The following is a 23,326-nucleotide window of genomic DNA, read 5'->3' as shown; positions in this document are numbered from 1 at the left end:
TTCTCTTTGTTTATCAAGCAACGATAATTGTGTATTGTATCACATATTCATCCCCCTGTAGGTGAGTGATAGAGCCCTATGGGACCCAACAAGTGGTATCAGAGCAAGTACGACTGTGTTAGCTTAGCCACTTAGATCATTGATCCTAGGCACTTTTACCATGGTCTCTTCTAACCCGTTTAGCAGTGATGGCGCATCCATCGACTACCCTGTGATTTTCAGTGACGAAGGGTACGCCTACTGGAAAATCTGAATGAGGATTTTTATTGAGGCCATTGATACCGAAATTTGGGATTCCTTAGAATATGGACCTTTCGTTCCGCTACACATAGTGAACGGAGAAACGAAAGAGAAACCTAGAAGTCTCTTGACCAACGAGTAAAAAGAGAAGAGTGCAACTTGATTTGAAAGCGAAAAACATTATAACCTTTGCACTCTCATACGATCAGTTCTTTAAAGTCTCTTAGTGCAATAGTGCCAAGAATATGCGGGACGCTTTACAAGTAACCCACGAAGGCACTAGTAAGGTCAAACGATCTAGATTAAATACATTGATGCATGAGTATGAGTTATTTCGTATATTTCCACATTAGTCTATTTCTGATTTATAAAAACGACTTACTCACATTATTAATCATCTCATTGCATTAGATAAGTCATTTGCCAAACATAAACTAACTGTTAAAGTGTTGAAATGTCTGAACAGGAAATGGCAACCCAAGGTGACTGCCATCATGGAGTCAAAGGACTTGGAACACATGACGCTCACAACTTTATTTGGCAAACATCAAGAACATGAGTCAGAACTAAGACGTTTGACACTCAATGAATAAATGGACGATAACAGTAAAGAAACCTCCTTCAAAGCAACAAGATCACATTCAAGAAGTCAAAAGGAGACATATAATGATGACTCCAATTCCGACACGGATGATGAAGCCATGTCCCTCCTTATCAACAAATTCAAAAATTACATAAGAAAGATTGGGGGAACCAAGAAGCTTCATAAGGAATATGAAGAAAGATCAATCAAGATGAGCAAGTATCCTAAAGAAAATGCATCTTGCCACAAGAGTTGGAAAGCAGGATGCATGAGGTACACATGCCCTACCTCTTCCAAGAAGATTGGACATGATTGTAAGAAAGACTTTCGGGACATCAAAGCTAAGAAGGCATGCATAGTTTGGGATGAACCCGAAGAGGTCGATTCATCGACAAGAATCTCGGAAGATGAAGAATCACATAAGATTTGTCTAATGGCTCAAAATCTGAAATCTCGCAAAGTAAGTGAGCAAGATGAGCCTAGTGAGGTATACTCATCTGATTCTATCTCAAATTTCGATATACTTTCCACGTATGACATGTTGTATGATGCTTATGTTGAAATGCATGAAGAAATTAAAGTGTTAGTTAAAAAGAATATAGAAAGAAAAAGGTTAATTTTAGATCTTGAAAAGAAGATATGTGAATTACAAAACTTCATTCATGTGCTGAAAATTGAAAATGAAACCTTAAATGCTAAACTTGCTAACCTTTCATGTGATTATACTACTAATTTAAATGTGACATCTATTTGTGAAAATTGCATTTCCATGGAAAATGAAAATAATGTCCTAAATGATAAACTTGCTAATTTCACATCTCGTAATCACAATTCAAACAACTTACTTGCTACATGTAAAAATGATGGGATTAAAACTAGTATGGGATATATGCATGCAAATAACACACTTCACAAGAATCGAGTAAATGGTCTAAAAATTTCATATCTTGAATCCCATACTTGCTTTTATTGTGGATTGTATGGTCATACCTTGAATGCATGTAATGTTAGAATGCATGATGTTCCAAATGGAAATTGTATGTGGATTACTTAGAAACAAAATCTCCAAGCTACTAACATCAAGGGACACAAGGTTAGTTGGGTACCCAAGAAAAGCAAGTAATTGTGTTTTGTAGGTGTGTCTAAGGACATATGAACTTCAACTTTGATATGGGCAGCAAGTGTTCTAGGCACTTAGAAGGTGAGAAGTTCAAACTTCTTTGACTTGTCACTAAAGGAAAAGAGACTATGACACTTATGAGCAACTTGTCATCACAAATGCTTGAAGTTAGGAAGTATTGTGCAACAAAGGTAAAACAAGGTATCCTTCTTAACTACAAGTATTACATAATTTAAGTGTCATAAATATATTCTATAATGAATTCCTAGAAAGGCCATAAAATCAAGAATCATGAATTCCCCCATAAATCACCTTTAGGCCTAATGCTTTGTGTTTTACATTTACATGCTCTTAAATGCAAACATGTTATTATTGAACAAGTATAAGAATCCTTCAACCATGTTTTGATTAATAAGTGAATATAGAAATACTTTATAGGATTTTCTAATCATATTGAAGCACAACAAGTTAAATATCATATTAATGCAATTTAACCAAAAATATTTGTTTGGAAAGCCTATAGGAATTTAAAACTTGATTAAGTCATCTCCAAAAGAGGAGAGGAAAGGTATGCTTACTGTTTTGTAGGTACTCATGAGGATAAACACTTCAAAAATTGATATACTATGCAAGAAAATGACAAGAATCCAGAATTGAAGAAAGGCCAAAGAAAACATCAAATATGGCAAACTTCAAACATCTTGATAAGGATGAGGTAAAACATGTGAGGTAACCAAATGTCGTGATAAATTCTATTATATAATGTCTAATCACATGTTTTTTCCAATATAATACCCAAGTGTTTGAATGCATGCTAGACATCTAGATATTCCTAAATCAGCTCACTTTTTCGCTATTATACGCGTGTATTCTTAATTGTAAAATGCATTCTTAATTGTATATGCTTTCATGCTCTTTTGGCTCAGTGTTAACTATACATTAGGTATTTAGGATAGATCATTATCTTAGAGTCTTAGCAAACCTCTAAACCAATTCAAACTGTGCCAAAATTTGTTTCTTTGACTTATTTAATTGATTGTTCTGTGTTTTAATCGATTACTTGGCCTTTTTCAAATTGTCTTAATCGATTATCTGTTCCTTTAATTGATTACCTGGGCTAAAAATGTTTTAAAATTCTCATCAATTAAGTTGGAACATAATGGATTAAATGTGTTAAAATTTAAATCTCGTTAATCGATTAACACAATGGTTAATCGATTAAGTGTGGTCATAAAACATATTCAACCTCAGTTCTGGGTTACGTTTTGCTCAAACCCTAACCTTTTGAAGTATGTCCTCTTGTCTATAATTGATCCCACAATTCATCCTCAAACTCATATTAGAGCTACCCATTCCTTCTTTCTTTCCTCCTCTAAGCATCCAACCCATCAATTCGGTTGTAATTGAAAAACCTAAGCTTACCCCTTCCAAATCCTAACTTCGTATTTCACCCATAATCGATTACTCATCTGATAATTTCTGCAAAATGAGTAATGAGAGACCCAAGAGAGTAAAACATACCTCTAGTTTAGACAATTATTTGCGTCATCCTGAACGTGCGAGAAATCTGAACACTGAAGGGTCATCTTCATCTAGGAAGAATCCTCCATTCGGTTTAGACCCATTTTATGCTCCTGCTCTTCAGGCAGAGATGTTGGCTCAGTTCGTGAGCTGGAAACATACACATTCAATATATTGACATGGTGGAGCAAGGATTTCAATTCCCGCATGAATTGGAGGTACAAGGGGTCGTACATTTTCTGGAATTAAGTGGTAAAATTTACCCCTCTCTGGTTCGGGAGTTTTATGCTAACTTTAAGTATGAGGATGGTGGATATAGGAGTATGGTGCAAAGGAAGATGATTTTAATGAATGATGTGTTGTTTATGGATGTGGGAGATTCATCTTGTAATGGTGGATCCCTTGGAGATTGCAACATTGACAAATAGAGCAAGTATTACTCTACACAGATGTATAAGTCATGCTTAAGGGGACCTCATTACTTTGTCTGAGGTAAGCTCACAAAAGCAGGTTCTTTAACCGTAGAAAATAGGCTTTTACACTACTTAATAGCATACATATTGGTTCAGCGCAACACAAATCATGTGCAACCAGCAGTAAATGATTTGAAGCTTATGTTTGTTGTTAAAGAAGGAATATTGATTAGTTGGCCCGATGAGATTCTAAAAGTGATGTATGGTATTGCATCATCTACTTTAAGATTGTTGGCTTATGGAATTTTTATCTGCCATGTCATTGATCACTTAGAGATCGACACATTTGGTGCGGAGATAATTGTTGTAAATTCCATATAGCACATGTTCCATGACAACATCATTCACAAGAAGAGTATCTATAAATATGGAGGTGAGTGGATGTACCAATAAAACTACATGACCACTGTGGATTTAGAAATGTCTGAAGAATAAGGTGGTGAGCAAGGTGAGCAAAACCAAGGGCAACAAAATGACGAGGTGTTTGATAAGTCTCAAGGACCATCATTTGGTTTGGCTCATCTGGATGCCATGGAAAAATGCCTAAATGAGCGTATTGACTCAAGGAACCAAGAAGTTGTATCTATGATACAATTTATGGAGGATAGGCTCATGGCAGAGTTTCGAAGACAAGATGAAGAGAATTAGAGTCGATTCGAGCAGCTTCACTTTTAGTTCAGTTCCTTTGCTGGATTTCCACAACCGCCTCCTAGCTAGCTTAGGATGTCTAGTGTGTCCTAGTTAGGTGTTGTTTTCAGGAGTTTTGTGGTTTTTGTAATCTTTTGGTTATTGCGTTGTAATTTTTCCAAACTTGTTAGTTTGTCTTTGTGCTTTAACTTGAAATGTATTGACATAACATGCTATGAATTATTTGGTTTTTTGCTTTTAAATTGAATTATTTACTATTTATATCACTTTTATAATCATTTGATCAATGGATGAATGAATGCTTAGCAATTTTCAAATCTATTGTATTGATCTAATTGTGCTTAACCTTCAACAAACAAGTGGTGGTATATAAATGGAAAAGGCATAAACAAATGGTATCATAAACAAATGCTTTCATGTAATGTACATAATTAGTATAAAACAAGTGTATGAAACCAGTGATATCAAATTGCATAAATTTCTGCTATAGCATGTGGCATGCACTGTAATTTGTCATAACAGTAGGTTTAATTGATTAATCACATGCCATAATCGATTAACCATCACCTAAAATGCAATTTTGGGCAAAATTTAATCACACATAATAGATTAAGACTACTTTAATCGATTAACATTAGTAGAAATTGAATTGTGTTTTTCTTTCTGTTGGCAATATACTTTCATATATCACTTTGATTTTTTATCATGCCAAAAGGAGGAGAAAAGTTGTTGTTTATGGTTTGTAGGAATTTAAAGAGAAGATAAGTTGAGGCTTCCGCAACAAAAAAGAATAAATCACCCCATGCTCAAATTGAGGGGGAGCAAGAGGGAAAAATGCGCATCAACTTATGAGAACATAACAAAACATAGTTGATTGACATCAAGCAGATCCAACAAAGAATTGTCAGATCCAACAAGTTGTTAACAACTGTCAACAAGTGTTTGTCATCATCAAAAAATGGGAGATTTAAGATGGCAGCATGCATCACATATGTTTTGATGAAGACAAAGAACACATATAGTTTGATGAAGACAAAAGATTGATAAAGACAAGGATCGATAATATGATTAAATGTTCAAGGACAAGATTGAGAGGATGAGCAAATCAACAAACAACAAATATCAACTATAAAGTCAAGACTCAAATTTATACAAGGCAACATGCTAAGTGTTTTTAATATCTTTATTAGATCTTAAGATGCTTATTTAGTAAGAGTCTAGGCTAGGATGAACCCCAATGAAAGTCTCACAAGCTAAAATCAATCATATCTAAAATGAGACTTACATGCATACATACATGATTTACATGCACATACATGATCATATGTTTTGAATGCTTTTAAAAAGTGTTTTAAATCATACATCCTTCAAATGCATGCATCATTAGTTTATAAATCATGTAGGAGGTTCATTCATAATTGAAATATATCTTTAGAAAACCATTAATCAAATAACAGATATATTAATCGATTAATCATTGATTACTTGGGAACCCGTTAATCGATTAAATGAGGGGTTAATCGATTAAGGGTTGTTACTATTTTTATTTTCTGTTATTTTCAAGAACCCGGTAATCGATTAGGATTAAGTATAATCAATTAACTGTAGTTTAAAACAGAATAGTATTTTAACCCAAGTTTTTCATATTGCTTCACAATAACAATAATGGAGAAAACTTTTCATAGGGTTAAACATGTTTACGAAATTAAGAGTTTACACACATTATTCAGGAAATCTATAGCTCTAACCTTCATATCTTTAGAGATATTTCTAAGTGTTCATTTGAAAAAAGAAAATGGTGAATCTTTACAAGATACCCATTGAGTTGTATTATCAAATCTTCCGTTGAAAAAGAAATCTTGCATCTCATGCATTCTATTTTTGTAAATGTGAGATCTTTTAGAAGGGTTCTTAGATTGTGAGAAGAGTGTAAAATATGCACATATTAGGTGCACACATAACTTGAAGAAAATTGTGAGACTAAGGCATTAACACATGCTCTTGGTGTGTTGTATCACTATAGAAGGAGGATAGGTTTGGGAAAAATCCTAGTTGTTGTTAGGTATGTCTTCACGAAAAGCAAGAGGTCTTGGTATGGAGCGATACGTAGGTTGGGGCTAGAGTCACGAACGGTGTGGTATCCTAGTAGGAGAGCTTAATAGTCAAACCGAAGTTGGGGCTTAACGGTTCCAATAAAGTAGCATCTTGCGTCTTGTATTAGAAGTGTGTTTGTAAAGAACATTGAATTTCCATAGTGAATAAAAATCTCCCAAGATCATAAGGGGAAGCCTGGATGTAGTTTGCAAGTGGACCCGCAAACGAACCAGGATAAAAGTTGTGTCTCATTCTTCTTTTCCCTTATCTTTTACATTTTCGCATTACTTATTTTACTTAACTTGATATCCATATAATTCTGTGTTAATGGCATATTATGTATTATGCATTTACTGTTCTTAACTGTGTGTAATAAGTGCATATAAGTTTAGTAGAAACTTGGTAATCTTGGAGATTGAAAGAAAATTGTTTTCATTGAAACTAAACTAAATAATCGGTTAAGTTGTTGAGTTAATCGATTAAATCTATGTATAATTGATTGAACAGTGTATAATTTTGTGTTTTCTCTTTGTTTATCGAGCAACGATAATTGTGTATCATATCACCTATTCACCCCCTCCCTCTAGATGAGTGTCAGAGCCCTGTGGGACCCAACATTTTATACATGACTAAACATGGTCCAAAGGAAAATAGTGTTTCAATAATAGAACCCCTTAATAATGCAATCAGGCACAAACCAATGCAACAAACCATGAAGTGTTGCAACCATTTAAACAAACAAGTCGTGTAACATACATAAAACAAGACATGTTCACATAATAGACTCATCACAAGATACCTAGCACAACATCAATTTGTAGTCTTTCGACAGAGAAATTAATTTGTAAGTGGTACTCTCAACATAATGATCAAATATTAACAATTAGTTCTGTCAAACAATAGATTTCTTTGTACTAACTATTATTCACATGAAAAAACTTTATAATTGTTACATATTTATCATCACATGTATTTTATTATTTGGCCAAATAGTATCTTCATTTGGGCCAAACACAATTCTCATAAATAATCTTACATTCATCTGTGTAATTTTAATCAATTTCCACAATAGATGTTACTTTGGAAACATATTGCATCAATTAATTACTAGACAGAAGGTAAACAATATGAGTTTGTTATAAAAAAATATAATCTTTAACATCTGATATGATTAACAAATCTAACTCCACAATATAATTCCGAATAAAAAAAGATATTATATATATATCAATGCATAAAAGTGGGTGCAATCTTAACCAAATGCAAAGTAGATCCACGTTGAAAACCATAAAAAATAGATGCAAATCATTATCAAAATTTCAAATCGAATATGATCATGCATATCTTAAAACATAAATATATATATTATATATATATATATATTATATACACTTTTAAGTATTATCCATAACCATTATATATATATATATATATATATTAACTTTAATCAGTAATTCTAGAAATCACAGAAACCTCAAGCTGGAAACAATTACATTTCTATATATGTATATTTTAATTCGCAATATATATACAAGAGCATGAATTCTATATTGTATATGTATAAAATAAAAACATGAGTTAACACATAAATACCTTATATATATACTTTAACAGATTGCAAAATTGTAAAGTGACAAAAGTCAATGTCCAACACTAAGGCATTAGTGCACATATAATATACATATAGCATAATGGAGTCATCAAAGTTAATGCAATGTTCATACATATATCTGAATATATACTACAATACATGTTGCAAGGGTTCATAATACAAATTACTCATAATTCAAATAAGCGGAAATGGAAAAAGTTATCATCATTATTCATAAATACCCAATTTTTATAACCAATAGCAGAAGTACAAAAATCTCCAAATTTAAAAAATTAGGGTTAATAAAAAATTGGGGAAAAACATCTTTAATGGAGAACCATAAAAGTTCTCATATCACTTGTTAGATATTTTCTGATGATTGATGAAATCTCAATCCTAGGATCTTGAATCTCGTGATTCTCACACATAATATAAAACATGGACACAAAGTCATACTTGAATCTATGTTCTTTGGTCTACTCATTTGATATACCTTTTGAGAGAGTTTTGGTATGATGACATTCTTCAACCAAATCCTTAATTCCTTTTGGGACCTTCGTTTTCTCTCTAATGGGGAGAGGTAAAACCTATTTGTGATTTGGTATCTTTGGGTACCATAACTGTTCATTATGTGTTAACTTAAAGGGTCCATATTATCCCCTCTAAGCCAACCGTTTTGCTACCTACTCATTAAGCTCATATATGTTATCAGTTTCTAAAGTCTTTCAGCTTGTCATTAATTAGATCACTTATTTTATAACCCAAAATAAATAGTCAATATAATTGTATTAAAAATATGATGATCACCTTAATTAGAAATTATGAATTTATAACGAATGGTTCAAAAAAATGAAACTTAATCTCCATTTCCTCATAGGATGGAAGTGTTTTGAATACATTGCTTCTCCATTTAACAAACATCAAATACACAAAATTTATTACTGTTAATATTAGTTTTTTTCTTTTTTTCCCATCATTTTCTCTCCCATTTTTAGTTTTTGAGAACTCTATAGACATTCATTACCACACAAAAAAATGACATTTGTCACAAATGGTACTTGAAATGATAATGTGTGGAACAAATCGAATGGGGCCCTTATGCTACCTTAAAACGATTTCATATTTGTGCTGAAATTTAAGAATTCCTTCTTCAGTTTATGATTTCTCCATGGTTGTAATGAATGTTAATTATTGGACTGTAGAGAAAATAACAATTCCGAGTACAATGAGGAAGCTTTAAGATTAGTTGGATGCCAACACCCTCATCAATCCTCTGATGTTCAAGATACTGACATGATTCAATGGACAAACATAATGTTGATGTTTATAAAATGTAAACACTATACACTTAAAGATAGAGAATGGGAATGTGGATTGACATGCACTTAGAGAAATATTAAATCCATGTTGTACTATTATATGATGCTCTATCAAGAGAGTATATTGATATGAATTCTCAAATGAAATATAACAAAACATAAAAGAGTGTTTATCAACAAGTTAATATGAGTTTGCATCAAACTCATATTATGAAGAAAAATTATTTAGAATTAAATATTTAATATATTATCAATATTTTGTTAATTGTCTCTTTATGAATAGCATTTTACAGAAGTTTTTCTCGTTGCCTAATAATAGAACCTTTAATTATTTGACATCACATTCAAACAAATAGAAAAAAAAAATCAACACTCTCCTCCCTTATCTTGCCAAAAAATCCAAACAACTCTTAATTATTCCCTACCAAATTTATTAACAACAAATAATACTCCAGCATAAAAAACACGCCCCCCTTATTACAACTTAAAGCACAGAACAATCGGTACGAATTTTCCCATTACTCGCATTCTTCACTCCAACACGACCTAACTTGGTAATAGCAGTAATGAAGTTTTGGTTGAAAACATTGCTATTAGAAGCAAAGGAATTAACTGTGGCCCTAGACCTTTGATCTGTGAAGAGGATTTGGTCGGAGGTGAACAAACCCTTACCCTGTTGAAGGTTCTTGTAATAAACATTGTCAAATGTTTTAGAAGTGGTTGGGTCCATGTTGATGGCTATTCTTGGGTCAACGTTTCTTGGACACATTTGTTGTAATTGGGTTGCGTATTGTTTGTTCAATGATGGGTCTACTGGAGTGCTGTATATTCTACTGGAGAGTCTGTCGCAGTGGGAGAATCCAAGGGTGTGTGCACCTGTGAAAAGTGATTTTTATTGCCTGTTGTTAGAGGAAGTAGAAAATGCGCAAGAGAAAGGATTTCAATTGTGTAGCATGCGGTTGTTTTAACAATGTAACATGCTTCATTTAATCAAAGAGAGGAAATAATTTTTATTTAATCAATTATAAGATACATAAAGTATAGAGATAAAAGAAAGTACATTAGAATCTTTCCAAAAAGTTAATTTGAAAGGGATGAGATAATGTTTAATACTGAACCATTCCAATATATTGGAATATGATGAGGGATAATTTTCAATAATATTTTATTAAAAATAATTACAATCTAAATTATTAAAAAATTATTTATATCACATGTAAGTATCTATGTAGAGAGTATCTGTCCTCATTTCAAAACTATCCAAAATGGTTTTGCATGGGCATAGAAATGTAATTCTTGAAAGTTTGTAAGAAACAAATTACCTCACATGACTATCTAGTAAAATTATATGAGAACATAAATAGTTAGAGGAACTGAATAACGTACTTGTAAAATATGTTTAAAAAAACTAACTATAATCATATAATAAATAATGTAAGATGAAAATCGTGTAAATATATGTTAATGTGTACTCTGTCCTTATATTCAGTGGAACTAAGTGAAGTATATTAAATATTTTATTTTAATGCACGTTATTTTAAATCAACTTTATACTATTAATTATTATAGAAATTAACTGAAGAGTTTAACTACGTTCGGAAATGGAAGAGTCCTGCACTATAGGGTATCAAATTCAAATCCTAAAACTACAGTTTATTATTTAATAAGGTGGATAGGATAATGGTTGTAAGACAATAGATATAAATTTAAAATTTGAGCAAAATTTGTCCCTAACTGTGTGATTTTGTGTCTCTAACTTCATTAGTCAAAATATGGTGTATTGGCCAGTTATTATAGACACAAAATGACACAAACTGAAAAACTATTCATCTTTAATTTTCACTTTAAATAAGTGCATTATGCATGTTTTTTTTAGAGAAAAAATATATGTACTAATAAGTTTTATACATTATTACTGTATCATCTATCATTTATATTTAATTATCAATTACTCATTCAAAAAAGTAATTCAAATAAACAATAGATAAAATAGTAATGATTTATAACTCTTTATACTAAAAATATTAATTTCTTAAATGCATATGAGACAAGTTATAGTAATGGGACCCACTTAAAGGGGATAATTACCAGAGAGGGCAACCATATCTGTCTGGGTGAGCCCATTAGAAGCAAAGAGAGTATTGAGTTGGTTTAATTTGAACTCTGGTTGAGGGAGTCTCCCAGTCACATCTGATGCTCTTGAAACTAACCCATCAAATCTTCCCAATTCAACCGAATATGAAGGTCCACCACCCTGCACTTATACAATTTCATCATCTCATTAATTAATTAATTAACTCCTAACTTCTAATTATAATGTTCACATCTTAATAATTCTAATTATATATAATATAATTCTAATTATATATAATTTGATTATTATGATACTACTGCAAACTCTCAACCTCCCTATCACTTTATTCTAATAATTTAAATTGTGGACTGCATTATCTGATATAATTACAATATTGCAGCGGTAGTAATAGTTGCAACCACATCACACAACAATTGTGGTGACCGTATTGGACTGCAACCGCATTAGATCATATTTAGGCCACATTGAGTTCAAAAATATTTTTTTAGTTAAAAATAATTCACACCACAATAGTCATAATCCACGTCATGACTACGTAGTAAGTAGTAACCACAATGGTGACTTCTTTAAAACACTACTCCTTCCTTAAACCTTTCGACTCCCAGTTATTGAAGAAGAAGAAACTAACCAGTGCAACAACATCTCGGGTTGCCAAGGCAAGAATATCAGCACAAGAGACTTTGTTTCTGCACTGTGGTACAGCATCTACTGCTGCTTTTGCTTTGATTACTGTGTCAAACCCATCACCAGCCAAGGATAGATTATCAGAGCTATCCTTCTCTGCTTTGTTGTTTGCGGTTGATGCTATCATAACTGATGCATCACAACCCTGTACTTGCATACACAATAATATTTTAATTTTCATAAGCTCGTTAAAATGTATTGTCAATGAATTCACATATGGCGGCTTTTAGATAAGGCTCTTACATTAGGTTAGTAGAGAAATTATTATTATGATTTGAGTCTATCCACAATAATTTTATGGTTGCAAATAATATGAGTGAATTGTTAAAATTTTAAACATTTAAAGTTATGATGATATAAAAGTAAAATTATTCTTCAAATTATGGACCACATCACATCCTAAGATTGTAATATTGTCACCACAATTGTGTCAAAATGCAATTATGATATAACATGCAACTTGACTATTGAATTATATTTGGGTAACATCAAATCACATAAAATTCAAATTATTTTTTTAATATGAAAAAATTTCACACTACAATAATTATAATAACCAGTCATTAAAATGTTTGATTGATAGGTAACATATGAAACTAAAGTAGCATGGAAATGACCATAATATGAAGTGTAAAAGGTAAAGGAATAAGAATTTGACGAGACCTTTAATAACTTCATTCATCATATAAAAAAGAAAAGGCATACAATATGGCTAATCAAAGTAGTGACAGAATTCGTTACCTGAACAAAGCAATCATGAAAGAAGAGACGAAGGGTAGAAGGAATAGTGACAAATGTTTGTTGGAATTTCTTTTGAACTGCTTGTCTAACAATGGTTTCAAGATTGGGGCAAATGTTGGCATAGTGGTTAGTACTAAGCACACCAGAAACATGATATGGATAAAGACATAAACTTATTAATGTGAGTGACCACATAAGTTTAAGATTAAGCCGACCCATGGAAATAAAGGAGGACTAGAGAATGCAGAAATTTTGAGCTTCAAAGAAGTGAATGATGCTTAAGTGGAAAAGTATGAGTATATATATATATATATATATATATGTATAATAAGGGTCAGATACTAGCCAGTTGTCATAGTATCTTTTGACTTTTATGTTTGTTTTTTACAGAAAGAAAGTTTATTCTATAATAAAAAGAATCTATGGTAGGCTTTGCAAAGTGACACTATTGAGGTTGGTGACTTGGTTATGTGTAATGTTTCTGGCCGCCTTAGTTTCATTGATCAAATAACCTCTCCTATCTTTGTCAAATCAAATGTGGACTATGCTGGAGTGCCTCGTAAATAGGAGAATATATATATATATATATATATATATATCACAATATTCTACTATTGTTGAGAGTACAATACTAGATGATATGATATCACATATTCTAAATAAATTTGTAATCATCCAAATTTTAAATTACTTTAAATAAAATAATTCTAAAAAATATCAAACTCTACATTTACTTTATATCACAGTGGTGAAATATTGTGAGAAATATGATCATCTATCCTTACATTATTTTGGTTAGAATCCTTTACATTTATTTTGTGATCATTAAGCAAAAGTTATTTTTTTGTTTTAAAACACAAATGATTAATTATGAATGATTAGGAAAAAGGTATAAAAAAATTGGAAGAAAAACTTATATGAAAATATAATTAATCTTATTAATAATTTTCAGTTTAAACTTACTTACACTTTAAAACATAGGTAAATCTTGACTTAGTCAAGAATGATAATGTTATTTTATCTTCTTTTCTTATGACCACCTTCTTTTGAAGAGTGGTGGTTGTAATAAAACTGACGTAGGACCTTGGTCGTGGGGGGCTTATTTGAATCTAATTTACAGAAAATGCTGTGGACAAAATTGACAAGTTGAGAAAAAAGGGGCTGCTAAAATTTAACACGGTCGAGAAGAATTTGGACTGGCATGCACGTTTAAGCTTATTTCCCTTGAGGTCCTACGATTTTATCACATAGTTTTTATCATAATCTGTGGTTGAAAGGGATGTGCACTCACAGTTTTTATGCTGTACTATATGGTGATCTAACATTTCCGGTTTAACTTAAAATAAGTGTTGTTCAAAATGGAGTGAAAAAAATGGTCACCAACTATCATTTTTCTTTTAGTAAATAAACAAAACTAGTAGACTTTGTATCAAACGGCTAAGTTTTGAGTAGCTGAGATATATATAATCGGGAAGAATCATTAAACTTGAGTCTACATTCAGGAACCTTATTTGAAAGTTAGGGACACAAGTTTAGTTTGATTGGTTAGACACTAATTATTTATCTATTATTTAGTTTGTTTGATTAGACATTGGTCCATTCTATAAAGTTAGATTATTTTATAAAAAGTATAATATCTATACATTATTATCAGTATAAAGATATGTATATACATTTATTGTATTATTTATTATTCATTTTGATTATTTTTTGAAAAACCAATAATAACTAAACATAAATAATAGATAATGTAATAAAAATATATAAAACTTATATCCTATCATTCTGTATATATTTTTCTTTTATAAATATGGGATAACATTATGCTCTGCCTTTAAGATTCTTAGGGACAAAAATATATATCTTTAGTTGATATGAAAAGGAGTAATGTTTGTTCAGACAATAAATAATACAGTTCAAAGTATTAATTAGTACTAGGGGAGGGTGATAACGTCTGATAATCACTGTGTTAGGGATTGAGATTGAAATTATGTGGGAGAAGTCAGATCCACATCCCCATTTTTAATTTTACCTTGTCTTCATTTTTTAATTAGGGAAGAAAAACGGAAATATTGATGGGCATACATGACTGAATATATATCAATTAATTTTAATTTTTATGTGACGTAGCACTTCTTTATAAGGATTTTTTAATATAATAGTGGTAGCCATGGAATTACTAGACAATGAAGAGAAAGACAAATAAAATACTGCATCTTCCACTTCAATAAAGGAAATGAAGTGAATATCTTTGACCTGTAATTCTTTTAATGGGTGATGCTTATAGTTCTTACGGTAAGCAATTTCGTGTAAGAATAATCATTTTCTAAGTCCTGATTAAATTAATGTTGTGGTTAGGAACTTTTGGTGTTTCTCATTATGTAATCTTATTTATTAAAATATGAAGGAAAAAATGTACGTATTAGTGTATGAGTTTTATACATTATCATATATTATTCATTATTTATATTCAATCCATCAACTCTTCAAAAATACAAATGAAAGGTGTACGATTTACTTATTGTATATGATTTTACATTTATAGCTATAGATGATAAAATGAGCAATGTTGGTGGGCACACTCGCATAGGTCATGTTTTTTGCGGGTAGAACATTTCTATTGGATAATCCCGGCGACATGCTCACCAAGCACATGGACATTTCTATTGAATAATACTAGCGACATGCGAGTATAATTGAAGGAAAAATAAAAATATTTTATTTTATTATTTAAATTTAAAAAATTAATTATTAAACAATATTCATAAGTCACTGCTTTCTCTTAACCCGTTTTAAAATAAACATAATATTGAATTTTATCCTGAAAATTTGAACAATCCTGTATCTACTTAAATTTTTATAAACATTGCAGACATAAAGAAAACAAATAGGACATCCTGTGCTATCATCTCTATTTATAGCGCATATTACATTCTTAAAATATTTAGAATAAGAACAGACAACTCACATATATGTTGCACTACAAGATATGATATCTATCACATGATAATTTCTGATGTAAATATCCATTCTAGTTGTAAAAAATAAAAAACAACTTGCAGCCTTGCAGGTAAATTTAACTTTTCCTTATTATAAAACAACTTGCAGGTGATTTCAACGTGTTGAGTCGTTTGACACATGACATTATTGAACTGTGAGCGATGGCGTGCTCTAAACATCGCACATGGCAAATTGACAATCATGCTACCCAACCAAAAACTAAAATTATCCTCAGAACCACATGTAGAATTACAGAGACATTTTTAAACTTAATCCAAAAGTTGTAAAGTTTCGCTAAATAATTAGTATTAAAAGGTTAAAAAGGGTAAAAAAATTTGGTACTACAAAAAATAATTATCAAATTGAATATTTAATGTATATTCCATTGATTAGGGTAAATCATAAACAACAATGTGCAAATTACAAATTCTTTTATTTGCTACCATAACTTTAATTTGAAAATTACTCTTACAAAAAGTGAATTCATCACTAACATACCGTTGTCCAGTGGTGTAATATACATCTAGATCTCAAGATAACTAAATGGTTCATGGTTCAATTCCTGAGAGTAACATTTATTAGGAGGGATAATCACGCACCTAAAATAAATTAGTATAGACAAGGGTATACAGTTAATAATTAATAATACCTAAAAAAAAAGTAAATTCATCTTTATCTTTTATTTGCTTTTTTATGTTTTATTCCATACACGAATCTCACAATGTTCTAGTAAAGATTAAATGGAAAAGTTTTGCTGTTACAAATTAGTTATATATGCTACACTACTTTACCTAAATAGTCTTCCTGGTTAAGGTAACATCGTTCAGCAAGGGTTAATTCAAACATCATAGGCTCCACAACGTGCACCAACTTAATAATTAGCTGCTCATGCACGTAATCATATTTGTGACTTTATCTTTGACTTTTCAAGCCTCTTATTCCCTTTTGGAATAGCTTGAGTCGAATCCGTCTGGTTTATTTTCTTATCTAATGTTGTTCAAAAATTGAACATATCTTGTGCGGCTTCTTTATGTTTTTACGTACAGAATTAGCATATTGGACCACTTAAGAACAACCCAAGTAGACGACAAGCCTAACAAAGACCCAAAACTAATCCATGATTCGGACCAGTCCATTATAGTCACATGGGGCAACAAGGTAACTTATTAGAGAAGAGTTTCATATGAGGCATCTAGGAATCACCATATGGGACATCTCAAGTTGAATTACATGCTCAATTGCATCAATGAATTACAAACTAGCACCCACCAAATATGCCAAAGTCAAATCCAAACCCACCTCCTAAGTGTGGGGCAAAGAACCCATATACATTTGGAATCATGTACCTTCAATTAACGAATCGTCTTAATCGCTCCTCCAATATTGTACAATATCATGTGACAACTGACCCATACAACTACAAGAATGCCTTGAAGCTTCCAAGTTATTTCCTAGAGTATTCGATTCAATCATGTGCCACATATTCCCCCTACACAAAAACGTGGCCCTTCAATGGTTTACCTTCTTATAACCCAAGTCAATGTGTAGATTGAGACGACTTGTTGACAACTTCAGTACAACATGCACCACGAGCTAGGAACAAATCTAGTCTTCAAATAGTATGTTCGGTTTACGTATGAAACAAGTGAATCAAATAATACTACTTTTATTTAGGTGTCAAAATAGTTTACCCAGACAGATTCAGGCTACTCATATCGAGTTTGGGCTAAATCGGACGGGCTAAAAACTCTGGACCTAAGCGGGTTGTGAGGTGTGGGTTGTGGCAGACTGACCCGCATAATACTAATGTATAATTTTTTTAACTCATTTGTTATGCCCAATAAAATCAAACTTATAGATCTAATGCATCGTGTTTGAGTTAAAACATGATGTCAAGTCCATGTATATGATTTTTAAAATAACTCAATTATTAAATCTCTCATTTCTATTCAGCTTTCACCCCCTAACACAATATAAGAAAGGAAAAGTAGAATCTATTTGATTTAATGTTTTCTAATCTCATTTGATTCGATACACTATTTTGCTATTATGTTTAAATGAATATTATGCAAAATAGGTAAAATAATATATTGTTTAATTTTATATCATTATTGTAATTTATAATTATTTATGTTATAGAAATTACTCTATTTTTTATTCAAAGTTCATAACACAATATTTCTTATCTATTTTTTTATTAGAAGTTATTTTGTAAAATAACTTTCACCTAAGACTTATTACCAAACCAAAGGTCTCAACAAAGATAAATAAAAAAGAAGAAAAACAGGTAGCTAAAACTCGCCTGGGTAAGCCTGATCTGAACCTGATTTAAATATAGTTCGGCCGGTCCAGGCTAAAAAGTCTGGATTCTATATAAAATACTTAATATGATACACAAACCTTATAAAATTTTGGGCTTTGGCAGACCGATGATGAGGCAAATCACAAATGCATGATTATATCGTCAAGTAATAAAATATCGATCCCACGAAGACTAGAAAACTCCTTTAATTATAATAATTAATTTATCCTTAACTCAAATAGGAATTAAAAGTGAAATTAGAACAATTGACAAGAAAAATTATAAAAATAGTAAAAAGGGATTGAAATCTAATTTAGGAATAGTTCCCAGGATAAGGGTTACCGCCTTTACACTCGCAAATATTTATTTTGCTCCTTTTCATGAACTTTAAGTTGTGAGTGTGAATTGGTCTTTGATATGTGTCATCCTCTCTCGAGCTCCGATACGTGTACTCAATTGAAGTCACACCTAATCTCGTGGTCCGATTATCAATCAAATCCTTTACTTAGAACTTTCTATCCAATCGCTTCGTAGCAACCCAAGGTGAATTCCAAAAACCCCTGAGAATCCTAATACTACTCTTGTGAATTAGGATTCTAATTTGAATATCTGAATGGTCAGATAGTTGGGTTCACCTCTCGGTCCTTCCCCAATGTATCTAAGAGGTGTAATTTGTTAGCCAGACAACTCAAACGAATAAAACTAAGTTTAATGATTCAAATCACAACACTCAATGAAATAAAAGTAAGAACAAGTATTTATTGAATGTAAAAGGGCATAGCCCCAATCCTAGAAACAAAAGGAATTATTCACTCATAATGGAGAAGAGATTATCAAATCCTAAGTTAGAGAATTGTAATGTAAAGTGTAACGTGTAAAGTGTAAAATGTTTCCATCCTTGAGGGATAACCCTTATTTATCCTAATTACAAAATATCGGGCTAAACCCAACAAAACAAATCTATAAAAATAGGAATATATTATAATATCTATAGTTTCTTTTTGTGAAGAAGATCTGGCTCCTAACCTTGGCAAGGTTTTGATGAAGACACCAACATCACATAATAGAAGAAAATGGAGAATACTTATGAAGACATTGAAGACAAAGCTTCAAGAAATTAGAATATAAGTCTTTAGGTACTTCTATCCTTACACTCTAATTTATACGCTTATTAATAATGCTCAAAATATTTTAAAAGAAAATTGATAAACACAAGTATAAATGAAAACAATTTTCAAAATACTGCGTAACAGGTTACTAGATATAAGTAACAGGTTACTGTGACTAAGTTTCAGGTTACATGAGTGAGAAACGAGTTATCCAACAAAAATTGATGAGGGTAACTGATTACACCATGTGGGTAACCGATTACACAACACTGTAAATAATTACCGAGTTGGAAATAACAGTTGGGTAATCGATTACACCATTTGAGTAGTCGATTAAAACTTGTAAAAATTAATTTCTCAGTTGGACAAACTTGTTGGGTAATCGATTACATCAATTAAGCAATCGATTATTGAGAGCTGTTACACCAGGTTTTATATTCAAATCACACAATTTTCAACCCAAACGAAACGATTTCATTCCAAACGAGTCCTACCTTTTCGTAGATGTATTCTGGTTGATTAGAAAGTCTATATAAAGGCTTTGGAACTCATTTCAAACACACAATTTCATAACATAACTCAGATTGAAATGACTCATTAAAACTACAATTTTATGAAATACTTGTTCTACACTTGGTGCAACTTGTTCATAACTTTCATAACTTGATTTGCAAAGTTGTCTTAAGTGTTATCGCAAGTTATTCAAACCTTATGAGCATTAGTACTAAAGTATACATTGAGTTATTGGATTGCAAGAGTTTATAACTTCAAAAACTTGTAAAGCCAATCCATTGCCATTGTTAAACATACTCTTCATTCAAAGTTGTGAATTACTTTCTTTTACAATGTGTGATAAGAAAGGGGATAGAATTACGTCGAAAGGGTGTTTTCCAAAGAGTGATATAGGTGTTAGAGAGTAAGATACAAGGTAATCTCGGGGTGAGAAATTATAATTACTACTCTTAATATCTAGTGAATAAATCTCTTGTGTTGTAAGAGTAATAGACGTAGCCTTCGATGGACAAGAAGGTGAACTAGTATAAAAACATATGTGTACTCTCTTCCCCCTTATCTCCTGAGGACAAGGATGAGGATGAGGATGAGGATTGGGATTCAGATGAGGATTAGGATGTAGATGTGGATTTGAAGAGGACGAGGATGAGGATGAGGATATGATGAGGACGAGGATGAGGATGAGGATTAGTATTTAGATGAGGATGCAGTTATGGATTTGATGAAGATGAGGATGGGGATGAGGATGAGGATGAGGATGCGGATGGGGATGAGGATGAGGATGAGGATGAGGATTAGGATGAGTATTAGGATTAGGATGAAGATGAGGATTAGGATGAGGATGAGGATGTGGACGAGGAGGAGAGTATGATGATGAGGACAAGAAGGAGAGTATGATGAGAATGAGTATGAGGATGAGGATGAGGATGAGAACGAGGATATGAGAGGATGAAGATAAGGATGAGGATGAGGATATTAAGAGGACAAGGATGAGGATGATGATAAGTATTAGGATTAGGATGACGATGAAGATTAGAATTAGCATGAGGATGTGGACAGGACGAGGATAAGATGAGGATGAGGATAGGATGAGGATGACGATTAGGATGATGATGAGGAAGAGGATATGATGAGGATGAGGATGAGGATGATGATGAGGATAAGGATGAGGATGTCGATAGGATGAGGATATGATTAGGATCAAGATTAGAGTTAGGATGAGCATGAGGATTAGGATGAGTGTGGGGATGAGGATTAGGATGAGCATGTGGATAGGATTGGGATGAGGATAGGATTAGGATTAGATTTAGGATGAACATGAGGAATAGGATGAGTATGAGGTTGAGGATGAGGATGAGGGTGAGGATTAGGATGACGATAATGATGAGGATGAGGATTAGGATGAGGATATGATGAGGATGAGGACGAGGACGAGGATGGGGATGAGGATGAGAATAGGGATGAGGCTAGGATGAGGATGAGGATGCGGATGAGGATGGTGATAAGGATGAGGATGAAGATAAGGATAGCAAGAGGATGAGGATGAGGATGAGTATTTGGATTAGGATGAGGATTAGGATTAGCATGAAGATGTTGATAGGAGGAGGATGAGGATAGGATGAGGATGAGAATTAGCATGAGGATGATGATGAGGATGAGGATGATGATTAGGATGAGGATGAGGATGAGGATAAGATTAGGATTAGGATTAGAGTTAGGATGAGCATGAGGATTAGGATGAGTATGGGGATGAGGATTAGGATGAGCATGTGTATAGGATGAGGAAGTGATTAGGATTAGGATTCGAGTTAGGATGAGCCAGAGGAGGAGGATAGGATTAGGATTATGATATGAGTTAGGACGAGCATGAGGATTAGGATGAGTATGAGGTTGAGGATGAGCATGAGGATTAGGATGAGGATGAGGATGAGGATAACGGTGATGATGAGGATGAGTATGAGGATGAGGTTAAGGATTAGGATGAGGATGAGGATTAGGATGAGGATAAGATGAGGATGATGATAAGATGAGGATTAGGATGAGGATGATGATGAGGATAAGCATATAATGAGAATGTGGATGAGGATGAGGACGAGGATGATGATTAGGATGAGGATGAGGATGAGGATGAGGTAGAGGATGAGGATGAGGATGAGGAGGAGGAGGAGGATATGATGAGAATGAGGAGGAGGATGAGGAAGGGGATGAAGATGAGGATATGATGAGGATGACGATAAGGATGAGGATCAGGATAAGGATAGGAAGAGGATGAGGATGAGGATGAGTATTAGGATTAGGATGAGGATTAGTATTAGGATGAGGGTGTGGATAGGATGAAGAAGAGGATAGGATGAGGATGAGGATTATGATGAGGATGATGATGAGGATAAGGATATGATAAGGATGAGGATGAGGATTAGGATAAGGATCATGATAGAATGAGAATAGGAAGAGGATGAGGATTAGAGTTAGGATGAACATGAGGATTAAGATGAGTGTGGGGATGAGGATTAAGATGATCATGGTGATAGGATGAAGATGAGGGTAAGATTAGAATTAGGATTAGAGATAGGATGAGCATGAGTATTACGAGGCACAGGGTGAGGAAGAGAATGAGGATAAGGATGAAGACGAGGAAGAGGATTAGGATGAGGAAGAGGATTAGGATGAGGATATGATGAGGATGAAGATTAGGATGAGAATATGATGTGGATGAGGTTGAGGATTAGGATGAAGATGTGATGAGGATGAGGATAAGGATTAGGTTGAGTATGATGATTAGGATAAGTTTGATGATAGGATGTGGATGTGGTTGAGAATGAGGATTAGGATTAGGATGAGGATTAGGATGCATATGTGGATTTGATGAAGATGAGGATGAGGATGAGGATAAGGATGGGGATGAGGATGACGATGAGGATGCGAATGAGGATGAGGATAGGATGAGGATGAGGATAGGATGAGGATGCAGATGAGGATGAGGCTGAGGATTAGGATGATGATGAGGATAAGTTGAGGATGTAGATGAGGATGAAGATTAGGATTCAGAAGAAGATTAGGATGTAGATGTGATTTTGATGAGGATGAGGATGAGGATACGGATGAGGATAGGATGCGAATGAGGATGAGGATGAGGATGAGTATTAGCATCAGGATGATGATTTGGATTAGGATTAGGATGATGATGTGGATAGGGTGAGGATGATGAGGAGGACATGGATGAGGAAGAGAATGAGGATGAGGAAGAGGATGAGGAAGAGGATGAGGATGAGGATGAGGATGATGATGAGGAT

General features: G+C 32.8%; 1 protein-coding gene across 1 annotated transcript; it reads right to left on the bottom strand.

Annotated features, from left to right (window-relative positions):
- Positions 1-9,985: 9,985 nt before the first annotated feature.
- On the bottom strand, positions 9,986-13,411 carry LOC109337086 (peroxidase 51-like). The gene is made up of 4 exons (XM_019573964.1): positions 13,110-13,411; positions 12,313-12,513; positions 11,678-11,843; positions 9,986-10,465 (listed from the first exon to the last, which is right to left on the bottom strand). The coding sequence occupies exons 1-4, from the start codon at positions 13,326-13,328 to the stop codon at positions 10,074-10,076; spliced, it is 978 nt and encodes a 325-aa protein (XP_019429509.1). The 5' UTR covers positions 13,329-13,411; the 3' UTR covers positions 9,986-10,073.
- Positions 13,412-23,326: the final 9,915 nt, after the last annotated feature.

Source organism: Lupinus angustifolius, unplaced genomic scaffold, assembly GCF_001865875.1.
Source record: "Lupinus angustifolius cultivar Tanjil unplaced genomic scaffold, LupAngTanjil_v1.0 Scaffold_1_1094, whole genome shotgun sequence".
NCBI classification, from domain to species: domain Eukaryota; kingdom Viridiplantae; phylum Streptophyta; class Magnoliopsida; order Fabales; family Fabaceae; genus Lupinus; species Lupinus angustifolius.
This window is presented reverse-complemented; position numbering and strand designations above follow the sequence as displayed.